Consider the following 25,942-nt stretch of genomic DNA (forward strand, 5'->3'; position numbering starts at 1 on the left):
AGTTACAATGGATAAATTCCAGCAGCAGGTAGAGTGATACGCTTTTATCTAGGCAGTCATTGAATCATGCAATTTAAAGGGCCAGACCATTTTCTGGATGATAAAACTAAGGTCTACAGAGATTTAATGAGGAAAGCCTATTCTTCTGTTTAAATGACATAACAAAAGACTTGCCCAAGAGAACATGAGAACAGGTCATTAATTTAATTCTCCTAGTCATGGTTTATAGGTCAGAATGCTATGAAATTTCAGAAGGCAATACACAAAACGGAAAACTCTCTCCCTAGCGAAGAGGTTTTATCTAGTTTAATTCCAAATAAGAAAGTATAAAACTGGCTGTTCATTTAAGAGTAGAAAAAGAATTTATTTCACACATATCTTCTCTTTAATACATCTTTTGAGGAATTCACATTACTCTTTAACACATGTGTTCTGAGGAACTCAGATTATGTCATTTGAAACCTTCCATAAGATTACATTATATAAGAGGATCTTATGTTGCATTAGGTTATTATACTATCCTGAATTTTTTTATTTTACACTTTTTAAAATTTTATTTTATTTTACATTTTACACTTTGAAAAAGTACTTAGTAAATGATACTCCTGGAGAATTATACAATTTGCTGCTGTTGGTGAGCATTTCAAAACTTGTTTTTGCATTACAGAATTTGACACAGAAAAGTCTTTGAGACCAATGAACTTTCAAAGAATGGTATTTAATATTAATATTTCAAGAATGCAGCTTTATGAATTTGCCTTATGGGGGACACTTTATGGCAATTCAGTTAGAAAGGTAAAATACAATGGCCATGTTTATTTGGGGCATTCTTGCAGACATGACTTTCTTAGCATTGTTGGGAAATACAGAAAGGAAAGTGTCTAATGAGTCCAGATTGTATTTTCAGCTCCAAAATATTTGCTGACATGGCACAAATGTTTACATGAAAATGTTTTCTTCATGGAGAATTAAATTATTACATTTGTAATTCTTGGAGCAGAATAAAAATAGCCAGTCTGATGATCAAAACCTTGGGGCAAACTTGCTTCTCGGAATGTGACTTGAGGGAATGGAGTAGACAGGTGATTAGAAACCTAGAGTTATTGCTCTTTAAAAGAATTTAAATTCCTAAATTATGCCTTATATTTTCATCCTTAGTTGAAACAAAGAAAAGAATAAAAGAAAATATACTTGCCATTTTACTCTGTTTAACCAGTAGTAGGATTTTGTAAAATGTATGTCCCCATCTACTATTGTAGTTTATTTATTACATGACCACGATATTTTAAATCTCGATCATAATCCCTTTTCAACTATATAAAAATATGTCTAATGACAAATATTTTAGAAAGATTTCCTGGAAAAAAAACCAGATGTTTACCACACTATACAAATAAATGAGCTATGACTTATACTGAACTTTAAATACTGTTTATTTTGCCAGAGAAAGAAAACATATTTTAACAGTGTAAAGTTTAGGTCATTCCCTTTGTCTCGGAATTTTTTTTTTTTTTTTTTTTGGTTTGAAGACAGAATGCAATCATAGTTGTTATGTAACAAAACTTTTATGCATATCCTAGGCAGTGTCCTGTATCTTTATTAGGAGCACTTTTTATTTTTTTGGCAGCTTGATTTGGAAGTTTTATTCATCCTCACCAGTAAATAATGTGAGTGTGAGTGAAATACACAACTTTGGTTTTTCAAAGTGGAATACAACTATGTACAACATCTGAGATCAGTGTTATCAGTAGTGATCCTGAATCACCGGGCACCATGATGGCTTTGCTACCGTCAATGTACTCTGTGTACATTCCATTCTTTTCTTCCTAACGTTCAGTACAAGGGTAGATTAAGCACCGAGGAAATGGCATTGACTTTTTGACCACCAGGGAAATGTTCCGTTCAGCGTGCTCCCCTAAAAAAAGCAGCTAGGCACTGGGAACAAAACTAACTGCATTTTCTCAGTGGAAAGAAAGAAGGACAAAGGCCAGGCTAGCTCATCCGAGATTTGCTACTGTTGCTTTTTAAGGTCTTCTCTTTGTTCGCTTTTAAAATGGGGGCAAAAGAAACCAAAAAACAAAAAACTTTTCGGTACTGGTGTGAGAAATATACAAAGGTCACTAAAAAAAGCAAGGAACATATTAGTAACATTGTTGCGGTGAATTTCACATTTCCTTTTCTCCTAAATAACACCCCCTTTCAGTCTTGACTTGGGCTGACGCTCCAGCTTTTCAGCCGGGTAGAAGTTCGGCCACAAGATGGCACTGACCTGCAAACAAAGGAAAACAGTGGCTCTGACTTTCTAAAGCCCTGTGACATTGTCTTGCTTTCCTGGGAGTCCAGGACTGTGGGGATGAGTGCTTACTTTCCTTTGCACCGTGCGTCTGTGTTTAACAACGTGTGGATATGTTTAATTTCTCTTCCTTCCAGAATTCCTAGGCAACGCACCCCCGAAGTGTATACCCAGGCTGAGGTGTTTGTGGGGGGAGCAGCAGGCGCTACTCGCGGGGCGCCGTCACGTGATCCGGGGATAAGGTGGAGTTCGGCTTTAAGGGGGCGTCTCTTCCTATCTTCATCAATCTTTAGGATTTGAGCAGGAGAAATACCAGCGGATCTTTTCTCCCGGCTCTATCCCTTCCATTACCATTCTTCCCGCTTTAATAAACGGGCGAAAACGACGAATCCAACAGAGGGTAAGTTTCAAGTTTACACCTTGTTAAGGACTTTTGAGGGGGTGGAGGATGAAAGACGAAGGAAAAAAAAACCTGCCGAGTGCCCGGAATTGACTCTGGGGAAACTGAGGTGGGGCATGGAGTCAGCTTTTCAGTTGGGCTCCCAGTGCAGGTAGGTCGCAAGGTGCTGCAGATGATCGGACAACTCCAAGAGCCCTGCCCATGGGTGGGGGCCGACGTTCGTAACCGGGAGTTGGCGGCATTCGTGCACCCTGCTCCGCGAGGATTTCCGGACGGGGATCTGAGTTCTTGCCTCTTCGGGTTCTCGTAAGGCTGTCTTCCCCTGACCTCGCGCATCTTCCACGGTTTTTTGGAGCTGGCTGCGCTAGAGGCTGCGCTGGAGTTTGAGCGGAGGGAACCGGTGGCTGGGATTGTCTGAGGAAGGGTTTGGCGAGTGACCACTCGCCACTTTGGTCCCCGTCCCACCGCACGTGTCCCGCGGGGGGCCCGCGGACCCCAGCTCAGGCGCGGCGCCCCCGGACACTTGTGGGTTCCCTGCGTCTGGGCTGGAATGGAGCCCCGCTCCGTCGGTGCTGGGCCCTTCCAGTCTGTCGCTGCGCCCCGGTAGACACTCTGAGCTCTAGCCTTTTATTTCGGAGTTTCAGTCATCCAACTCTTCAGCTCCTTTTGGAACAGCGATGATGGAACTCGGCAGGGTTAAGAGATTGGGCATGGACTGGAGGTAGAGGTGGCTTCAGAGTGTTCAGTTGGTCTCTCCAGGTAGACAGGCGAATGTCTTAAGAACTGAAGTTGGTCCAGAGAGACCTGGCTGTGCTTCTTTTATTTCTGGTTGGTTTGGATGCTTTGTTTGCCAGTCTCATCACGGGTGGAGAGACCTTGATAGATGGCTGGCAAATGGAGGAGGGGGCCGGAAGTTTAAGAATGAGGAAAATCGGGGGCAATTCACCTAATTACACTGTATGAAAAAAGGTGGGCACGTAAACGTGGCAGCAGGAATTTTGATTTAACCAGCCCATTTCATTCTTTGGTAACTGCTGGAGCACAGGAAAAAGTTAGGGGAGGGCAAAGAGGGAGTGTGTTTTGACATCTCTTTTCTTTCTTCTCTTTTTTTCTTTCTTTCTTTTTTTTTTTTTTTTTCCAGATCGTTCAGATTTGCCATGCTTACCTGGGTCCTACGAAAAAAGCATATCTCACTAGGTGGCCCCCAGGCAGGGGGAAATGGAAAGCTTGCTTGTCACTACCTGGACAGAGAAACAGTATCTGTCAGTCCCAAGACTCTAGAATGCTTTCCTGGTAAAGAGAGCAGAAAGCTGTCCAGCCCAGTACCCCACCTATGACTAAAGACTAAGTGCTTTTCGGTGGGTGACTACTGCATTATTAGTCTCTTTCCTTATGGTTTTAAGGCAGCTGTCTGTTGAACCAGTCCTCCTGGGAGAGGAAGGAACAGAGAATTATGTAACTCATGTAGATAAACTAGCAGTAACTTTGGGAGGCTCTATGTAATAAGGCTGACATTTCTTTTCCAAAACACATAAGGTGAACAGCCAGTTGGGAGTATACAAAAAAATTTATCTGCTGCAGGTTATGACCAGAAATCTGTATTTTCAGGTAGTAACAGCAGTAAGAACAGCAAGCAGTGAAAGACCAGCATTCCAATTGGAAAGGATAAGGAAATTTCCCTTTGGAAGGGGGCCAATTTTCCATCTGATGATGTATGTAGTATTTCTATTTTGTCTCTAATTGCTCATGACAGCTATATTGAGATTTAACAACTTTTAATTTTTGCAGTGTCTTTAGTTGCATATCTTGTTTTAAATATCAGAATAGGGAATGTCATTATTTTTCTTTAGCAAAGATTATGTGAATGCTTTCTCTCTGAGTAGTATTTGCTGACAACCGTTCTTTCTTGAAATTATACTAAGGTAGGTCGAAAATACACATTTTATCCAGTGCAGAAGGGTTTTACCAAACTGGAATGACTACCCAACATGCACTTAGAAAAGGAGGCTTTGCAAACACTTAAAAAATAGTTTGCATTTTCTGTGTAGTTAGCATCTACTTAATAGAAAGACTGCTATTCCTCACAGAGCATGTCCATCAAATATAATTCCAGAGGGTTCAGAGTTGAATTTCAGTATATTCACTTAAAACCATCTGCAGGAAGTGGCCTCTGTAGGCTGTAGTTGTAATGATTTGAAAACTTTTACATTAATTCCAGTATGTATGGAATTTTGTCAAAATAAGTCAATGGATTTAAATTTTCAATTTTTCTTCCTTTGCACTGTAAACACCTCAGTCTGGGCCTCCACTAGGTCTAATCTGGATTATTGTATTAGCCTCTTAATGAATCTCCCTACTTCTCTTTCCTGTCTTAAATCTGTTGAAAGCAGCAGCTACAGTAATAATGTAAAACAAGTCCTGTAACTTCACACCACCAAAGACTCCACTGGTTCCTCATTTTTCTCAGAGAAGAAGTCAGACTGTCCCATGGAATAAGGCCTTACATAATCTGTTCCTCTTCTGCTTACCCTTCCTAATTATTTTCCTACTAGTCTCTCTCTTACTTATCCTACTTATCATTGGTGTTTAATACACCAGGTAAACTCTGGCCTCAAGGATTTTGCCTTTGTTCTTTCCACATGGGATACAGTCGCTGACATATCAACATGGCCTCCCCACTCGCCACTTTCAGGTCTTAGCTCATATGCCACCTTTTGAGGCAAACTGAGGCCTTCCCTACCACCCAGTAATAAAGTACAGGTCCCGACAACCCCAGAACCCCTTCCTTGCTTTATTTTTCTGCGTGAATGCTTATCATCTGGCATACTATCCCTTTTACCAGTTTATTTTTTCTTGGCTTTCTTTGCCCACGAGACTGGAAACTCACTCCATGAGGTCACTGTTGTCTCCACTAAAACAATGCCTGATACAAAATAAGTATTCAAGAGGTGTCTGTGTGGCTCAGTTGATTAAGCATCCCACTTCGGCTCACTTCATGATCTCACCGTTGGTGAGTTTGAGCCCTTTGTGGGTCTCTGTGCTGAGGGCTCAGAGTCTGGAGCCTGCTTCAGATGCTGTGTCTCCCTCTTTCGCTCCCCCTCTCCCACTCATGCCCTTGCTCTCTCAAAACTAAATAAACATTAAAAACAAAAACAAAATGTATTCAATAAACATTTATTGGATTAATGAATTTTTTTCAGAAACAATTCCTTTTTTAACACACAGTGGAACATTTTCCCCTATATACGTGACCTAATAAAATGATTATTATAATTAGCATCCATCTTGCTTGTAAAAGGACTATGACAGAATTGAGTTATTGATGTTAGGATTAATTCACCCAAGAACCTGCTATTTCAGCCACACACCTACTATGTCAGTCAACACAGTTTTTTATTCTAAATCTAACATTTGCAAAGTCCTACAAGGTATATACACTGCCTATCTAAAAGAGGTTATGTCATAATTGGGAGGAGCCAGTTAAGGATTCAAGGACACTAATGATGCTTTCAGAGATGAGTAGAATTTGGATTGGTGGTGAGACAGAACAGCCAGAAAGAGCAATGGCAGAGACAAAGATGAACGTGGAGGCTGAAACACGCTGGGGGGCACCTGGGGGGCTGTGAGGACCTGGAAAAGAGCACTCACACTGGGGCTGTTGGAACAAGGAAGAAGGCAAAATGTAGAGGTCATCAAGTGTCAGGCTGAGGGATGTACTCACGTGTCTTAGTCCAGGATTCTGGTGGTGTTTAGTGACAGGGAGCCAAGAGAAGTCATAGGATAAAGAGGATACACTTTTCTATCATGCGAGTTTCACTTTAAATAATGAAGAGAAACTCACAGTTCACTAAGTCATGTTGACTATCACGCAACATTGAATATGAAGTACGCAAAGTTTTCTTGAATTCTTCAGTGAGGAATTTTCTTTTTTTTAAATTTTTTTTTTCAACGTTTATTTATTTTTGGGACAGAGAGAGACAGAGCATGAACGGGGGAGGGGCAGAGAGAGAGGGAGACACAGAATCGGAAACAGGCTCCAGGCTCTGAGCCATCAGCCCAGAGCCTGACGCGGGGCTCGAACTCACGGACCGCGAGATCGTGACCTGGCTGAAGTCGGACGCTTAACCGACTGCGCCACCCAGGCGCCCCAGTGAGGAATTTTCAAAGAAATGTTAGATTATTGGGGCGCCTGGGTGGCTCAGCCGGTGAAGCGTCCAACTTCAGCTCAGGTCATGATCTCACGGTTCCTAGGTTTGAGCGCCGTGTCGGTCTGTGTGCTGACAGCTCAGAGCCTGGAGCCTGCTTCAGATTCTGTGTCCCCCCTCTGTCTCTGCCCTTCACCTGCTAGTGATCTGTCTCTCTATCAAAAATAAATAATGAATATTAAAAAAATGATAAATTCTCCAAAAAAAAAAAAAAAAGAAATGTTAGATTATTCTCCAATGTTTGTTCTCAGACACTAAGAGACAGAGGTTATTCTCTCTGCCTTTGGTATTCTTGAGAGAAAAATGGTAATTACTGCATTAAGTTTGTTTATTATTTATTTATTTATTTTTAATTTTTTGATGTTTTTTTAATTTGGGGGGGAGGGGCAGAGAGAGAGAGGGAGACACACAGAACCTGAAGCAGGCTCCAGGCTCTGAGCTGTTAGCACAGACCCCTGTGCAGGGCTTGAATCCACAAATTGCAAAATCATGGCCTGAGCCAAAGTCAGACACTTAACCAGCTGAGCCACCCAGGCACCGCATTTACTGCATTAAGTTTAAGAGTCATTATTTACTGGTTGTTGCACAGAGGAGAGAGCCATGCTTCTAAAAACATTTACACTTGAAATCATTCCTCGTCTTAATAGTTTCATTCTCTCTAAATGTTGGAAATCTTTATTTTTATTCAGTTTTATAAAGCCAAATTGTGGTTTTATAATAAAAAACACCTCATGTTCTAGAAAGCAGAAACACTCAAAAAAAGGTTCATTAGAGGTGTCACTTAAAAGGCAAATGTTTCATTAAATTCTTACCTCCTTGAAATGGAAGTAAATCTGCATGATTTTCTTTATTCTCACATAAAAAAGAGACAAATGCAATTCCCTTTCTTAACACAAGCACAATGGCCTGTTAATTAACATAAGAAATCCCTAATCTCCTATATGTATTTAACAATCTAGAGGAAATCAGATTTTTTTTTAAAGGATCTTTTAACTTTAAAAAACACCATTGTCTGTAATTTGTCCTGTTGGTGAGAAAAGAGTCTTTGCATCACAAAATGCTGTGAAAGATCAAAATTACCACTAAAATGTAGACCCCTGCATTGTGTGGGTATACAGTCTAGCGGGGAGGGAGGATATTTACATGTATAAAACCTTAGAAATCCTTTGAAAGCTTCTGACATTAATAAAATCATAGAATCTTAAAAGTTAGAAGGAACTTCAGCGTTATCCAGTTGAATCTCCTTCCTACACAATGCAAGAGCTCCCCAAAAGTCTTTTGTGTAGTAGCTACAGACTCTTGTGTATGGAGTGCTCCATAGTTCTGCAGGCAGTTGATTTCATTTGATTAAACTTCTGTTCACATCATAGTGATGTAAAATTTGTTTTGTTTTTAATACACACTAATATACTTCCCTTGGTCCTGTTTCTAGCTTATATAGTCAGACATAATATTCTAAGCCCAGTTTCCTAACGTGCATGCTACCCATTCAGATATGAGAAGACGTCTATACCATGCCTATTCTTTTCTGGATTAGACATCTCCCTTCCACAGTCCTTCATATGACAAAGTTCTCATGTTGCACTGTATTGGTCATCTCCTTTGGAATATACTTGTGCCAAATAATGTCTGCCTTAAAGAGCAGTTCAGTGTATGGTGGAGCTATTAGTACAACTTAGTGAATTATCTCATTTCTCTAATATAAGAGGAAGAATTAGGGAAATGTGGTTTTTTTGCTGTTTTTCTTTGTTTCATATCTTATGTTTTAACCCATACATTAAATTTTTTGTTACATGCTCATTTTTTACAATATTTAGGAATCTGTTGACAGTGGTTTATATAAGACTTTGGGCATGAGATTTACACACACCTTACTGATTTACAGACTACTGTATTTTGCTGAGTCAAAATGTAGTAATGTAGTCAATTGCTAGCCCAATTAAAAATATTAGAAGAGGTTTTCTTCAAAATGTTGGCAGTGTTTCTGCTATTTTTAAAAAAGTGTTTATAGAGATTACATTTTGTTTCTTTATTTCAGTGTTTTCACTTAAAAGAGCACTGTGAGTCAGAATTCATTTTGACTGCCTTCGGTGAAATTAGTAATGCCATTGGTCATTTTCTCTTTACAGATTGTTCAGTTCAAGGGAATGAAGAATTCAGAATAATTTTCATAAATGGATTGCAATATGAAGAATAAGAATAAGCTGAATATTTGATCTGCTTTGAAGAAACATATTTTCCATTTGTCTAGAATAATCTATAACAACCAAACCAATCAAAATGAATTCAACATTAATGTCCCAGGTTGAAAATCATTCAATCCTATGTAATTTTTCAGAGAATTCCCAGTTTTTGGCTTTTGAAAGTGATGATTGCCATCTGCCCTTGGCCATGATATTTACATTAGCTCTTGCTTATGGAGCTGTAATAATTCTTGGAGTCTCTGGAAACCTGGCGTTGATCATAATCATCTTGAAACAAAAGGAGATGAGAAATGTTACCAATATCCTGATAGTGAACCTTTCCTTCTCAGACTTGCTTGTTGCCATCATGTGTCTCCCCTTCACATTTGTCTACACATTAATGGACCACTGGGTTTTTGGTGAGGCAATGTGCAAATTGAATCCTTTTGTGCAATGTGTTTCAATCACTGTGTCCATTTTCTCTCTGGTTCTCATCGCCGTGGAGCGACATCAGCTGATAATCAACCCACGAGGGTGGAGACCAAATAACAGACATGCTTACGTAGGTATTGCCGTCATTTGGGTCCTTGCTGTGGTTTCTTCTCTACCTTTTCTCATCTATCAAGTACTGACCGATGAACCGTTCCAGAACGTGACACTTGACGCGTTCAAGGACAAGTACGTGTGCTTTGATAAATTTCCATCGGACTCTCATAGGTTGTCTTACACAACTCTCCTCTTGATGCTGCAGTATTTTGGCCCACTCTGTTTTATATTTATTTGCTACTTCAAGGTAAGAAAACTTCCCTCTGCCATTTCCATTTTAACCTTCTTTCCACAGAATTCCACATTAACTTGGTGGTTCTATTTGAACGTTTTTTTTCTCTCTCTCTGTAGATATATATACGCTTAAAAAGGAGAAACAATATGATGGACAAGATGAGAGACAATAAGTACAGGTCCAGTGAAACCAAAAGAATCAACATCATGCTGTTGTCCATTGTGGTAGCATTTGCCGTCTGCTGGCTGCCTCTTACCATCTTTAACACTGTGTTTGATTGGAATCATCAGATCATTGCTACGTGCAACCATAATCTACTATTCCTGCTCTGCCATCTCACAGCAATGATATCCACTTGTGTCAACCCCATATTTTATGGATTTCTGAACAAAAATTTCCAGAGGGACTTACAGTTCTTCTTTAACTTTTGTGATTTCCGGTCCCGGGATGATGACTATGAGACAATAGCCATGTCTACCATGCACACAGATGTTTCTAAGACTTCTTTGAAACAAGCAAGCCCAGTCGCATTTAAGAAAATCAACAATGATGATAATGAAAAAATCTGAAACTGCTCTAGCATATGGCCCCAGATGACACCTGTCTAAAAACAAGCACAACCCACAACGATACTTTTATTCCCCCAAGGAGTGAGGTTGTAATCATTTAAGAAAGACCAAGATTTGTTTGTCTTGCTTTTTACCGCTTTAATTGTAACTGTCATAATTAAATTCGGACAAAATGTATGGACTTTGGAATTTTCTGACATTAGTTTGACCAGACATCCTTGAAGTGCTTTTTGTAAATGTATGCATATAATACAAAGACTTTTATATTTGACTTGTTGGAATAAAATTGCTTTAAAGGACTACTACTGACTGACTTTAGAAGCACGGTATCTGATACGCATTAGATTGGGCTATCCCTATTTGATTAGGTTACACGGTCAATAGATTGGGCAATCCTGATGTAATGATAGACATTTCAGTCTGTTACAGAGGTGACAGCAAAAGCAGCATTGAAGATGTGGAGCTGAGTCTCTGTCTTACATACCTACAGTTTGAAGTCATTGAAGGGTGATTTGCATTTTTTTTTAAATTTAAGACAGGATTTAATTTGCTCCTGATTTATCACTTAAGATAAAAATGCATAAAAATACTTCTCAGCTGTGAATATCATGGGGAATTGGGCCACCCACAAGAATTAAGTGGGAAAGCAGTTCTCTAACTTCAAAACTATTTTGGTACCTGACAACCAAAGGGTTTCAGAGCAATTAATTTAACAAGCAAACTAGTAGTGCAGCAAATAGTTGAATTATATTCATCTGAATTGTTGGTCAAGAGACTTTCCATTCTTCACAAACTGTTCAGTGTTTGTCCAGTTTTCTAGCCTAAATACATATGTGGCTTAAAGGTATTTCCAGCTTTCGATATGTAAAAACACAGAGTGTATTTTCCATACATCAGTGCCTATATAGTAACTCATTTTTAACTTTTTCAATGTCCGTTTTTCAAAGGAGGACACCAAAGTGTAATGTTAAAAGAATGTTCACCCTGGCTGGCAGGGATAAATACCTGAAAACCGAGAACACTTCATATAGCCCATTTTAACTTGTATAAACTGTGTGCCTTGTGTAGTTTTGTAAATAATGTACTGTATAGAGTACTAAGTGGTTGTGTTATATTAATATACTTAATTTCATGCATCCTGTATTCATGATTGAGCCTCAGAGTCATTTGGAGAGAAGATATTTTAAAGAACAAGATATAACTTCAGTGTATTATAAATGTATTAAATGTGTTTGATTTTAGAAGGCAGACATTGTCTTTATTAAAATTGTTTTTGCTTTTTTTGAGTAGTCTCTTTTGTGTCTCTCTTCAAGCTTAAATTTTTTTTTTTTTTTGACTCATGGTTTCCCTCTCATGATGTTCCCACAACATCCTATTTCTGCTTACTAATGAAACATTACTACCCCGTGGTATAACCACTGACGTTCCAGTCTCCTTCCTCTGCTTCTTGAAGCTTCTTGGAGGCAGGAGCTATTTTACATGACTGCCCCCAGTGCATTTAACACAGTGCCAGGTACTTAGAAGTTTTTCAAAAAATTTTTCTTAAACGAACGTATAATGACTAAATTGCGTTCCTTCTCATTTATGACCACATGGACTTTACATCTTGACATTTTTGTCCTCCTCCTAAACTCATATTTATTGAAGAGATGTTTTCTCTTTTATTATGTTATTTCCCTTCTAAACTAAGCAAAAATGACATTTTAGATTCTAGGAACTTGCATGTTTTGTCCTGTAACTCAAAACACATGTCAAACTTTTTACATTGAACGTACACATGAATTCAAATTCTAGCCTAGGAAAGACTTAGTTAACAAAGAGAAATTCTAAAACCAACTTTTAATATTTTGATAATGTAATGATACTGGAAAATATCATCATCTTTCCTTACCAAAACCTGGGATCTTTAACGTTTTTCTGCCTTGGGGGACTAATGGGAAATTTTGTCTTTCTCCACTTAGGTGCTATGGAAACAAATTGCTACCTGAGAACAGTCTTAATATGTAGGTGCATCTTTGTTGAAATGGCCATTTCTAAGATTCTCATTCAGCTGTGTAGGCTGCTGATTCCTTATCTTTACATAAATAATGAAGTGAATATAAAATTCTTCTCTTGTATGCATAGATGTCAGTGACTTAATGGTAAAGTCTAGGGTCAACAACAGATCCAGAGTGATTCAGGAAGAATAAAGAGTATGCCTTCTAAACACATATTATGGAACCACTGGGTTTTCTTAAGCCCAAGAACAAAAATCAACTGTTTTAGTACAAGGGCATAATTATAATGTAGCTTGTATAAATTTGGAGTAAAATGATAATAGCTAGAATTTTTAAGCACACAGCATGTTCCAAGTACTATGTCAAGTATTTACCTGTGAGGATGCGTGGCCAATAGGACCACATAAGAGGAAACTGAAGCTCAGGTTGTAAAATTTGAGCCCCATGCTGAATGACAGGTGGAGTCAGAATCAAACCAACATCTGTCTAAACTAAGCGCTACTACACTAAGGAATGAACTGAGCCTATGACAGAGTTTTAGAAAATAATTTGTTTTGTTCTCATTACAAGTTAAATTGTTAGGGCCTAACATTACCACTCACCTTTCTGACTTCAGCTGCAGAAAAGAATGAGGTGAAGACAAGTTGAGAAAAAATGGCCATTAGGATCATATGTAGTCATAATTCCCTTCTGAATTAGAGAATTATACTTAAAAATGCAATTTGATTTTTCATAGTTAGCTGGGTATTCTCAACCCTTTATTTCTTTATAGTTAGCTGGGTATTCTCAACCCTTTATTTCTTTATAGTTAGCTGGGTATTCTCAACCCTTTTCTATTCCACAAATTTCCAAGGAAATATAAATCCATGTTCTATTATAATTTCAAAACTTGACAGCCAAATAAGTACATATTTTGACAATGAAACTACTTCACACACAGTAAAAGTAGTAGAAAGAAGCAAATTTAAGCTGGAGTTCTGGGGCTAACTGGCCTTGTTCCCTTATTGCAAAAAATGTGAGTTTATGGGCACTGGTAGATCTTTCCTTACAGCCAGGATTGCTTTTTCTCAGCAATCAATTGTTCTATAGTTTCTTGGTGAGATGTGATCTCTTTCACAATCTCATTTTCTTCATTTACTCATCCCCATGGCCCAGCAAACAGCATGTTGAACTTAAGAGTCTGAGCCCATGAGAATAAGAGCCTTGCTTCCTAGGGAAAATTGATAATTTTCACAAATTAATTTAATGATTCCTTTAATATATCGTGTGTAAGTATGTGTGCACATGCAACACATCGTATGAGAATGAATATATATTCTACAATATATTTATTTTCATTGCTATTCATTTCTTGATTTCTTCTAAAACTATCACCTATATAGCACTTTCACAAACCACAAAGTAGTACTATGGCTTTCCTCATTTCACAGACAAGGAAACTGAGGCATAAAGAGGTTATATAACTTACCCAGTATCACTCAACTAGTATTGTTTTTTTTTGTTGACAATTTTTCTTCAGCTTCTTCACCTCTCCCAGCCTTCATAGAACTGAAGAGTTAGGGCCTTGCTCTGGATGAGGCTTTGGCTTAAGGCAATGTGGCTGGTTTAATCTTCTATCCAACCCACTTGAATTTTATATCAGCAACAAAGCTGTTTCTTATTCATGTTTTTGCTGGAGCAGTACTTTTAATTTCTTTCAAGAACCTTTCCTGTGCATTCACAACTTGGCCAACTGGTACAAGAGGCCTAGCTTTGGGCTTATCTTGGCTTTTGACATGCCTTCTCATTAAGCTTAATCATTTGTAGCTTTTGATTTAAAGTGAAAGACATACGACTCTTCCACTTGTACACTTAGAAGCCATTGTAGGGTTATTAATTGTCTTAGTTTCAATATTGTTGTGTTTCAGAGAATAGGGAGTTCAGAGGAGAAAAAGAGAGACAGGAACAGCTAGTCAGTGAAGCAGAATACACACAACATGTGTTGATTAAGTTCTCCATCTCATATGGGCACAGTTTCCTGGTGCCCCCAAAGAATTACAATAGTAACATCAAAGTTTACCGACCACAAATCATCACAACAGATGTAATAATTACAGGGACATCTGGGTGGCTCAGTCAGTGGAGCCTCTAGCTCTTGATTTAGGCTCAGGTCATGATCCCACAGTTGTGCAGTTGAGCCCTGTGTTGGGCTGCACACTGAGCATGGAGCCTGCTGGGGTCTCTCTCTCTCTCTCTCTCTCTCTCTCCCCCCTTCTGCCCCTCTACTCATGCTCTCTCTCTCTCTCTCCTCTCTCAAATAAAAGAAATAATATAAAATAAAAACTTTAAAAAAAAGGATAAAGTTTGAGATATTGTGAGAATTGGCAAAATGCAACATAGGGACATGAAGTGAGCAAATGCTATTGGAAAAATGGCACCAAGACTTGCTCAACACAGGGTTGCCACAAAACTTCAATTTGTAAAAAAAACAATGTCTCTGAAGCACAATAAGTAAAGTGCAATAAAACTAGGTATGCCTCTATATGACATTCTGGAAAAGGCAAAACTTTGGAGACAGCAAAAAGATCAGTGGTTGCCAGGGTTTAGGGTGGAGAGGGATGAAGAGGCAGAGCACAGTGAATTGTTCGAGCAGTGAAACTACTCTGTATAATTCTATATTGATGGATACGTGTCATTATGTATTTGTCCAAACCCATAAAATGTACAATACTGAAAGTGAGCCCTCATGTAAATTATGGACTTTGGATGATGATATTGTGTTAATGTAGACCCTTTGTAACAAATATACTGCTTTTTTTCTGGGATTTTGATAGTGAGGGGAGATTGTGAGTATGTAGGTCAAGGAGTATACGGGTAATTTCTATACCTTTCACTAAATCACTTAATTTAGACACTGGTCTAAAAACTAAAGTCTTTTAAAAAAAAGTAAGAAGAAAAAAAAACTTCATACTTTTTAGCAGTCACTCTCATTCCTTTATCATTCCTCCTCCTGGCAACTACAAGTCCAATTTCTGTCTCTATGAATTTGACAATTCTAGGCATTTTATTAGGTGGAATTTTCCAATATGTGGACTTTTTGTTATTTGATTCTTTCACTTAGCATGATGTTCTCAAAGTTCATCCATAATGTAATATGTATCAATACTTCATTTCCATCCAACAATTGCACTATTAGGTATTTACCCAAAGAATACAAAATTACATATTCAAAGGGATACATTCACCTCAATGTTTATAGGCACATTATCAACAATAGCCAAACTATGGAGAGATCCCAAATATCCATCAACTGATGAATGGATAAAGAAGATGTGGTACACACACACACACACACACACACATATAATGGAATATTCCTCAGCCACCAGAAAGAATGAAATCTTGCCATTTGCAACAATGTGGATGGAGCTAAAATATACTATGCTAAGAGAAATAAGCCAATCAGAGAAAGACAAATACCATATGATTTCACTCACATGTGAGATTTAAGAAACAAAACAGATGAACATATGGGATGGGACAGGGGAAGAGAGGGAAACCAACTACAAGAGACTCTTAACTATAGAGAACAAAATGAGAGTTGATGGAGGGAGGTAGATGAGAGATGGACTAGATGGGTGATAATCATTAATGAAGGCACTTGTGATGAGCACTGGGTGTTGAATGTAAGTGATGAATCACTGAAATCTACTCCTAAAACCAATGTTGCACTGTAGCTTAACTAACTAAAATTTAAATTAAAAACAAAGCAAAACAAAACAAAACAAAAAACATTGAAAAAAAATATCCACTGACTTAAATATTTTTTTAAAACTTCACTTCTTTTTTATTGCAAATAATATTCCAATATATAGATACACCATATTTTGTTGGTCTCCTCATATGTTGGTGGACATTTGGGCTGCCTTCACTTTTTTGGTTATTATGAATATGCTGCTATGAACATTAATGTATAAGTTTTTATGTGAACATACATTTCCATTTGTCTTGTATATACACCCGAGAGTGGGTCATCTCTTAATTCTGTGTATAGCTTTTTGAAGAACTGCCAAACTATTTTCCAAAGCAGTTGCATATTTTACATTCCTACCATAAGGTATGAGGTTTCCAGTTTTTCCACTCTTGCCTGTCAGTTTGATCATGCTCATCCTAGAGTTTGTAAAGTGGTATTTTATTGTGATTTTGAGTTGCATCCCCTTAATATCTAATGTTGTGGAGCATTGTTTCATGTGTTTAATGGGCGTTTATGTAACTACTTCGTAGAAATGACTATTCAGGTCCTTTGCATATTTTTAAATTGGGTTATTTCTCTTTTTATTTTTGAGTTGTAACAGTTCTTTATATATTATGGATACTAGTCCCTTATGAAGTATATGCTTTGCAAATATTTTCTGTTTCTTCATTTAATTTTAAAATGTAAGTTCCTAAGAGGAAAACTAACAAAAGAGGTATTTGAATTATTATCAAAATCTAGTTTCATTTTCACAATGATTCCTAAAGGGGAGGAAAGACCGAGAAGGCTAGAAAGGAGACAATGGCTATATATTTACTGTGTGCTAGAAATTTGATATATATCGTCTCGTTTGATCTTCACAAAATACCTGCAAGTGGCTTCTTTTATCCTCATTTCATAAGTAAGGAAACAGGCTCAAACAGATTAAAAAGCATTCCAAATTCACTAGAGTCCATAAAGGGCAAAGTAAGGATTTAATGTATGTTTGACTCTAAGGCTTATGTCAGTTCCAGTCTATCTGATTACCTCCCTCATTTTTTTCTAGAAAAAGTTAATCAAATGATTACTGTTTGCCATTAATGAGAAAATTCTGTGCAGTGCTTCAACTTCTTCCAGTGAAAGCTGCTGTATAAATGTTCATATGGATTCACTGGATGTGTACAAAATATCCACCAGAGACAAAGTCACTGATCTACAGACTTGTATTGATGTCAGGCTTTGCATTTACATCTTATACTCCTAAGGGAGACAGAAGAGAAACATTTGTTGATTAAAATTGCCTCTTGGGAATGTTGCATTCAAATATGTATCTGACTCAAGGTATTTTACCAGATGCTGTTATTTCTACATCAACTCATGATAATGATTAAACTGATGCCCATAAGAGGTGATAGGAATCAAACCTAGATTTATGTGATTGCAAATCACATAACAATCCATGGATTGTTCTTTCATACCTCTACACCAGCAAATATTGGAATGAAATTGTACAGTTTACTTATTTTGTTTATTTTTCATGCAATCCATATTACTGGTTGAAAAGTGAGGAAATGCAATCAAGCAAAATATTGTGCTTTTTCCAACTGACCAAAAAAAAAGTGTGCTTGTTTTTCTTTTTTTTTAAATAAGTTTTGCTAGTTGTTCTGTTTCTTACATTTTTGCTTTCTCTTTTATCTTGAGCCTTAGTATTTTATGGCTTTTAAAAAAATTAATGAAATGAGTAAGCACCCACATAAAACATTTTCTCTCATTCCGTCAGTTTTGTTTTATTGTTTATTTCATTTTGAAAGACTACTTTGAGGACTGTTGTGTCTATCCTACACATGCAATCTTTCTAGGTAATAATAATAGACTTAAGGGCATGGCACCTGGGTGGCTCAATCACTTAAGCATCTGACTTCGGCTTAGGTCATGATCTGGTAGTTCGTGAGTTCAAGTCCCACATCAGTCTGTCTTGATGTCAGCACAGAGCCTGCTTTGGATCCTCTCTCTGTCGCTGCCTCTCCTCTGCTTGCTATCTCTTTCTCTCAAAAATAAATAAATATTAATGAACAATGCCTGTAACGCATCAATCTCTCTGGGCCTCAGCACTCTCATTTATAAGATGAAGAAATTAGACTAAATAATACCTATCTAATATGTATATATATATATATATATACATATAGATAGATCTTTTATCTACATCTTATATATGATATATCTATATCTAGACTAATTCTATCTGATATCTAAGATAGATATAAGCTCCAAAATTATGTGATTCCATTTAAGCAAATCTAGGAATGAGTTAATAGAAAGGAGATACCTGGTTAGGGACTGTTTGCAGGTAAAATGTTCTATCTGTAACCAATCATGTCAGTGGAGGTATCCTGAAAAATAAGGAAAGACTTTATAGCAAAGTAAGAGAGAAGCCTATGCCATAAATAAGGACAGACTGGAAAGGTGGAGAAGCTAAAATATATGACCAAAGGGAAAGAAGTTTGGCTGGAACAGAATGTAAGATTGAGGTAGACTGGGGAGGTCGGGTGCATGGAGGAGCCAACTAAGGGAACGCACCTGATTTTCCAAATGGACAATATTTTTTTAAATCTATTTTTTACTTTTTTTATTTTTTAATAATTTAATTTAATTTAATTTAAAAAATTTTTAAAAACTTAAAAAATTTTTTAAATATTTTTTAATAATTTTTTTAATGTTTATTTATTTTTGACACAGAGAGACAGACTGTGAGTGGGGAATGGGCAGAGAGAGAGGGAGATCCAGAATCCAAAGCAGGCTCATGGTTCCCAGCTGTCAGCACAGAGCCCAACACGGTGCTTGAACTCACAAACCGTGAGATCATGACCTACGTCGAAGTCAGATGCTTCACCGACTGAGTCATGCAGGTGCCCCAAATGGACACTATTTTTAAAGGTCATATAAAAGACATTTTGAAACTGGGAACAGAGCAAGATATTTAGAAATATATTTAGGTATGAATGAAGTGGGGGAGAGGAAAGCAAATTGGCCCAACTAACAGATGGTGCGCAAGGTGGAATTCAGATGCAACGTGGACCTTAATGAGCATAGGATCACAGAGGCCAGAGATTGTGCTGTGGTTCAAGGAAATAGTGACAATCAGCAATTAGTAAGTGTTACAAGGAAGACAAGTGATCTGTCTTTCCAATAAAATGTTTTAAATTGGAAAACATTCAGTTAGAAAGGACTAATGCAGGAGTGCCTGGGTGGTTTAGTTGGTTGAGCACCTGGCTCTTGATCCCACGGTTGTGAGATGGAGCCCGTCATCCACGCTCCACGCTCCATGCTCAGCGCGGAGCCTGCTGAAGATTCTCTCTCTCTCTCTCTCTCTCTGCCTCTCCTCTGCTCTCTCTCTCTCTCAAAAAAGAAAAAAAAAGTACTAGTGCAAAATGACAACAAACAACAATAACAAATGCAATAAAACAACCTCATTCTGAAGAAGGAAAGGGGCTTAAGGAGAAAGAAATCCTTTGCCATCAAGTGACTAGTGCTCCAAATTATTTCACAGAGGCTTTACCAATAGTTACCTAAGCATTTAGAACCCCACAACAGCCATAAAGCCATAAGTTAGTGTTGTCATTCTAGATAAAGAAGCTGCAGGTCACCAAGATTACATAGCATCCTCCAAATCACAGTCATTTGCAAAGGCTGAATTTAATCCCACATCTGAGTTATTCCAGAAAGTGTCTACTTAAACACTGGATTATTATACTTCCCACTAGCAGCCAAATGGAAGTTTTAAAAATTGTAAACATACCCTTCAGCTTGAGCACATCCATACAACTAGTCTTTTTTTCTCAAGGACATATTGTTTTCCCATTTAAGTACTTTTTTAAGGGAAAAATTGCACCTGAGTATAAATAAATGATGTATTAACAATTTTAAATCATATCTTGAATGAAATTATAATTTATAATTAAATAGCCATGATAATACTCTAAATGCCTTAGCATTACTAGAGTGTCTTCAAAGAAGTCACCCAAATAAGAAAAACAGGATGAACATAAAGTAAGCTAATATACTAGAAACTGTGGTTCTCAGTAAAGGGTAGAATCAGTTCAATTCCTTTCAACTAACATTTAATGAGTAACCGAGATAGTGCCAAGTTCTGTGGAAGACTCTAACAGTGAAAGAAGACTGCCTTTACTCTTGACAGACATTCAATTCATGGAAGACATGTACAGAAATGTAAAATTCCAACACATAGCAGGTGGTGAATGTAACCCTAACTGTATATTTACAATTTTCTGAGAGGTACTTAACTCAGTCAGACTGAAGGGAGCTTCTTGAAGACATCTAAACCAAGCCTGGAAAGTGAGTAAGAGCATTAGCTGTGTTAAGGCCTGCTATCACATGACAGGAAGAATTACAGAGAATCTTAATCTATCCAGGTCATATAGCCTACAATACAATTATTAGAATTTTTTGCTTTTGTTTCCCTTTGTCCATGTTATACATAATTTATGCATTCAAGACAAAAGTTATTTTTAAACATTTAGTAAGAACAAATATTTTAGCCGAGAAAGGAGCTAACATTAATCAAAGATAAGTGTTAATAAAATCTCAGCTAATGTTCATAGTGTTGGAATAGTAATTAACATATTCAAGAATTATTCTTTTTCACTTGTTGGTTCCAAGTCCAATTGTTTAGAGGATGTTTCATCCTTGAATACAGCTGTTGGCACATGAGGAGTACCTAGGATAGTGCTGGAGACTCAGAGTTTGTTAAATATATGTAGGTTGTTTGAAGAAGATGTGGTTTTACTGTGGATATCTATGGTGCAAGTTAGAAATCTGAAAGTGATAGGTACATGCGACACCCATGTGCACTTACATTTGCCTTAAGCAGAAATTTGTTTTTATCCAAACAATCAGCTTTGGGAACCAAAACCATTAGGATGAAGAGGCTGTCTTGGGGAACCCTGTGGGTATGCAGCTAGTTATTATTTCTAACTATATTGACTTTCTCCCAACTTTTTTTTGACAAAGCTATTCCATTCCAGTTTGCCGTTAAAGTTACTTTAGCTTCCAAATAATAACCAAGTAAACTAAGTGGAGTTCAAGTGGGTGTAACTTACAAGTGAGCTGCACTAGGGAGACCCAGTAGTATGGTTGACTTGATATTAAGGCTAAAGAACTACCATTGGCTACTCCTCCCATAGCTATTTATATTACCTGACAAATGACCACACACACACACACACACAAGAAGATGGTGTCCCAGAAAAAGCCCAAAGGCTATTTTCAGTGTCTCATAAAGCCTGACACTAAATCTCTTAAAGTTTTCATTCATATCTTGTTTTAAGTAAATTCACTACCTCTTGTTGCATAACCCTTCCTTGATCTGATAGCTTGTTAGCTGAAAATACTTCATATTTAAATAATGTTTTGCAGTTCATAAGCCAGTTCGATATAATTTGCTTCTTTTAGATGTTTTCAACAACTCTTTGTACTAAACAATTATTAGCTCCACTTTGCATATTAGGAAGCCAAGATTAAAAGAGAAAGAGAGATAGAATTTACTGATGCCTACAGGTCTTTTAAAAACCCTCTTATGTAGGTGTCCTCATTTTACAGTTGAGGAAACTGAAAGTTTAAGTAACATAAAATGAGGTCATAAAGCTAGTAAGTGGTGGAACTGTGACTTGAAATCAACTTTTGACTCTTTGGAGTAATAATCAACACGAATGATGATTGGAATCACATTTTTCAATCAAAATATACCTGCCTTGCCTATATCTCAGACTTCCTGGGGACTAAGCAACCATATGTAAATTTTGAAGCCTTCCATAACTTATTCTGATGTGCACCCCTAGTTAAGATCCACTGTTTCCCCATTTGATTTTTTATTATAAATTACCTTAAACTAGATTCAGATCATCAAGAATCATTCTTCATCCTTTTAAAATGACTTCTTAACTACATTTAAACATCTGACATGGATTCTGACCATGCAGGCCATTAATAACTGATCATTAATAATTATGAAACTTGACTAAGAGATACCTAGTTTTTACTATCCTGTACTACCCTCAATATGTGTTTATAGTATAATTACTTAAAACATTTTAAGCACATACGAAGTTACAATAATAACGATAATATTGGTACAGAAATAGGTAAAGATATAAACAATGGAACAAAAGAGTCTAGGAACAGAGATCCACATTTTTATTAAATGAGTATATATCATATTCTTTATCATTATTGTAGTAATTGTTGTTGTTGACAAAAGTTATTCTAAAGAGCAGTGAGGTAACTCTCAATATAGTTACCACTAAGAAATATGGCACCCTCCCCCCTCCAAAATAAATTGTACCCCTACTTCAGACCATACAAAGAACAACAGCTCCAGGTAGATTATAGACTTCTATGTAAAAGACAAATTTTTTCTTCTAAAGCTTTTAGAAGACAGTGTAAGTGACTATCTTCATAACCTTAGGGTTAAGGTTAAGATTTCCTTCTTAAATGACACACAAAAAAGCATATTTGAGAAACAAATTAGTAAATTTTACTACATTGAAATAAGAACTCCTGTCTATTAAAAGACAACTTATAATAGAGTGAAAATACAACTTACAGAATGGAAAAAAATATTTGTAAGCTTATACCAGAGTATTGGTATCCAATTGGGAAAACTGGACAGCTACATGCAAAAGAATGAAATTGATCATTTTCCCAAAGAAGACATTCAGATGGCCAACAGGTACATGAAAAGGTGCTCAATGTCACTAATCATCAGGGAAATTCAAGTCAAAACCCCAATGAGATATCACCTCATGTCTGTTGGAATGGCTATTATCAAAAAGACTAGAGATAAGAAGTGTTGGTGAAGATGTGGAGAAAAGAGAACCCTTGTTGGTGGGAATGTAAAGTGGTGCAGCCACCATGGAAAGTAGTACAGAGGTTCCTCAAAAAATTAAAAATAGAAGTACCATCTTTTCCAGCAATCCCACTTCTGGTGTACATCCAAAGGAAATGAAATCAGTATCTTGAAGAGATAGCTGCACTCCCATGTTCATTGCAGCATTATTCATAATAACCAGAGTATGGACACAACCTAAGTATTGAATGCTTAAAATGTGGTACACACACACACACACACACACACACACACACACGGGAATATTATTCATCCCTGAAAAAGAAAAAATCCTGTCATTTGCAACTACACGGATAAACCTAGAGGGCATTATATGCCAAGTGAAATAAGCCAGAGAAAGACAAATTCTTCATGGTATTACTTACATGTGAAATCTAAAAAAGAAAGTAGAAGGTATAAAAACGGAGAGTAGAAAAGTGACTGCCAAGAGCTGGGGGATGAGGGAAATTCAGGAAGAGGCTAGTAAAAGGGTACGTGCTTTCAGTTATAGGGTGAATTAAGTCTGAAAATCTAATGCATAACATGGTGGCTATAATTGATAATACTGTATTATATAATTAAAACTTGTGAAGAAAGTAGAACTTAAATGTTTTGACCCCCCCCCAAAAGAGGTAAATATGTGAGGTGATGGATGTGTTCATTAATTCAAAGGGGGAAGCTTTTCACAATGTTTACATGTATCAAATCATCATATTGTACACTTTAAATATCTTATAATTTTATTTCTCAATTTTTCCTCAGTAAAATTGGGGAAACGACCTTCAAAGTACTGGTATCCAGACTTTCTTTAAAAATACTATTAAGAAAAAGGGAAAAAAAAAACCTCAGTAAAAAAATGGGCAAAATATTTGAATGTCAATTATCTGGTAAAGTTGGAGAAATGTATACCCTATCATCCTACAATTTCAACCCTAGAATAGAACTCATAAAATTTCTTGCCCATGTGGATTGAATTCTATACATGTAAAAGAATGTCTATAGCGTCATTGCCCTTAGTTATCCAGAAGTAGAAAGAAGTCAAGTGTCCAAAGACAGTAGAATGGATAAATCATGTATCCATGATTTACATACTAGAATATTTTATAGCCAAAAAGATTTGGCTCTATTCCAAATCTTCCACAGACAACATTAAATAAATGAAACTAGACAAAAATAATACATTTTGTATGATTCCTCCCATATGTAGCTCCCCAAACCCCCACTACATTTTTAGGGAGGCACACATGTTCGGGGAAACCATAGAGAATGTGTTGCTGTAAAATCAGGGCAATGGTCACCTCAAGTGGGACAGAAAAGGAATGGCATCTGGAAGAGACACATGAGGCAGAGAACCCAGAGGGCTGCAGGTTTCATTTATCATTCTGGGTGTTCTCCTTCTAATTATCCATTATGCTCTCCAATTAAACTTTATGCAATTTTCTGTATGTGTGTTATATCTCACAATTTTGAAAAAGCTTTAAAAAGCCTGCTTAAGCAGAAAACCTGACATAAATGCCATCAAATTTGGGTGCAATGAGAATATGAGGTTAGGAATTGAAAAGGGTAAATCATATGAGTTTGGTTTACTGCTGAAATGGTATACATATGTATGACTGCTAGAATCCACCAGAAGTGTTATTTTTTTTTATTTCATGTGGTAGGGAGTGGCTGGAGATTCTGGAGCTGCTTTTTCCAGTTATAATAAAACATTTCAGACAGTAATCTCTAGAAATCAGAGAATGACAATACAGCTTTGCTGCTGGTGAAGCTAACAATGAAGTGCCTACAAGCCAGGCATGGTGAGGGAAATTTTAATTAATCAGCATGTTTATTTTAGTAAAAATGACACTCCCACCACTTCCTGTGTCCAGAGTCTATTATTCATATTTCTATGGGGGACATATCTTCCTGCCAAGGCCTTGCTCCTTTCTTTCTTTATTGTCTTGGATATTGAGCAAAGAGTTGCTATTTAGCCCTGATTCTCGTAAGAATCTGATAAAAAAGATAAACCAAAGGATTCTTATTAAAATATAAAAAATAAAACCCTGGGCAGCATAGCAACAGATTTGGTCATAAAAGCAGGAGCACACTGTGTGAAACCTAAAACATATTTACACATTAAATGAGAACATTATGAACAAGCACAGAGAAAACAGAGCTATCACAACAATGTAAATGGAAACCAGCCCTTATCTAATTTGACACTCACAGAATCCTTCACCCTTCACTATCCAGGGAAATACAATTAAATTACAAATGGAGGTGTTCCACTTATCATTTAACATCTGTCAAGTGCCTTACATATATTATCTCCTTTAATTCTCACAAAGTTCAAAAAATTAACAATATTATGCTCCCTATTATATAGGGTGGAAACCTGAGGCTTAGGGAAATGGAGCATTTTGCACACAGCAAACCAGGGCTAATGAAAGAGTCAGAAGTCTATCCCAGGAGCCTGATTCCAGAAGCCACACTTAAACCATTATGTAATATAAGATTATATATTCCCTCCCATCTGTGAAGGATCCCAAGAGACCCCATAGAACTTCCTGGCACTTCTGGAAACACCTTGAGTGCTCTTGTTTAATGATAATCACTAGAATAGTGCCTGGACAGCATTTTTAAACCTAAACAAATTATGGCAGATTTTAGAAGCACATGATTTATTCCTAGAAAACTTACCCATGGAGAGTCTGGTATAACTGATAAAGGATCAAGAAACATTTCTAGAAGTCTGCATCGATTCAAGGCTTGCATTTATAAAAGCTGTCTAAGAGTGTAATGTTGTCTTATCTGTGATGTCTGCCTTGACTCTTCTGGACTGTGTTTCCACATCTTTGCGTCACTGCACTTTCCACATTATACTGTTGTTTGTTTTTATTTCTCTCTCTTTTTCTC

General features: G+C 37.1%; 1 protein-coding gene across 3 annotated transcripts; it reads left to right on the plus strand.

Moving 5' to 3' along the window:
* Window positions 1-595: 595 nt before the first annotated feature.
* On the plus strand, window positions 596-11,714 carry NPY1R (neuropeptide Y receptor Y1). 3 transcript variants are annotated; one of them, XM_032592879.1, is made up of 5 exons: window positions 596-2,693; window positions 3,835-4,051; window positions 4,302-4,405; window positions 9,028-9,874; window positions 9,979-11,714. In XM_032592879.1, exons 4-5 carry the CDS (start codon window positions 9,179-9,181, stop codon window positions 10,429-10,431), a joined length of 1,149 nt encoding a protein of 382 aa, XP_032448770.1. In that variant the 5' UTR covers window positions 596-2,693; window positions 3,835-4,051; window positions 4,302-4,405; window positions 9,028-9,178; the 3' UTR covers window positions 10,432-11,714. The 3 variants fall into 3 exon arrangements, with proteins under 3 accessions (XP_032448770.1, XP_030168664.1, XP_030168669.1); XM_030312804.1 differs by lacking the exon at window positions 3,835-4,051; XM_030312809.1 differs by lacking the exons at window positions 3,835-4,051; window positions 4,302-4,405.
* Window positions 11,715-25,942: the final 14,228 nt, after the last annotated feature.

The sequence above is a fragment of the Lynx canadensis genome, chromosome B1 (assembly GCF_007474595.2).
Source record: "Lynx canadensis isolate LIC74 chromosome B1, mLynCan4.pri.v2, whole genome shotgun sequence".
NCBI lineage: Eukaryota > Metazoa > Chordata > Mammalia > Carnivora > Felidae > Lynx > Lynx canadensis.

Coding starts and splice junctions, on each gene's coding strand:
- NPY1R (XM_032592879.1), top strand. CDS start 9,179: ATGAATTCAACATTAATGTCCCAGGTTGAAAATCATTCAATCCTATGT. Junction 9,875..9,978: donor TATTTATTTGCTACTTCAAG/GTAAGAAAACTT, acceptor CTCTCTCTGTAG/ATATATATACGCTTAAAAAG.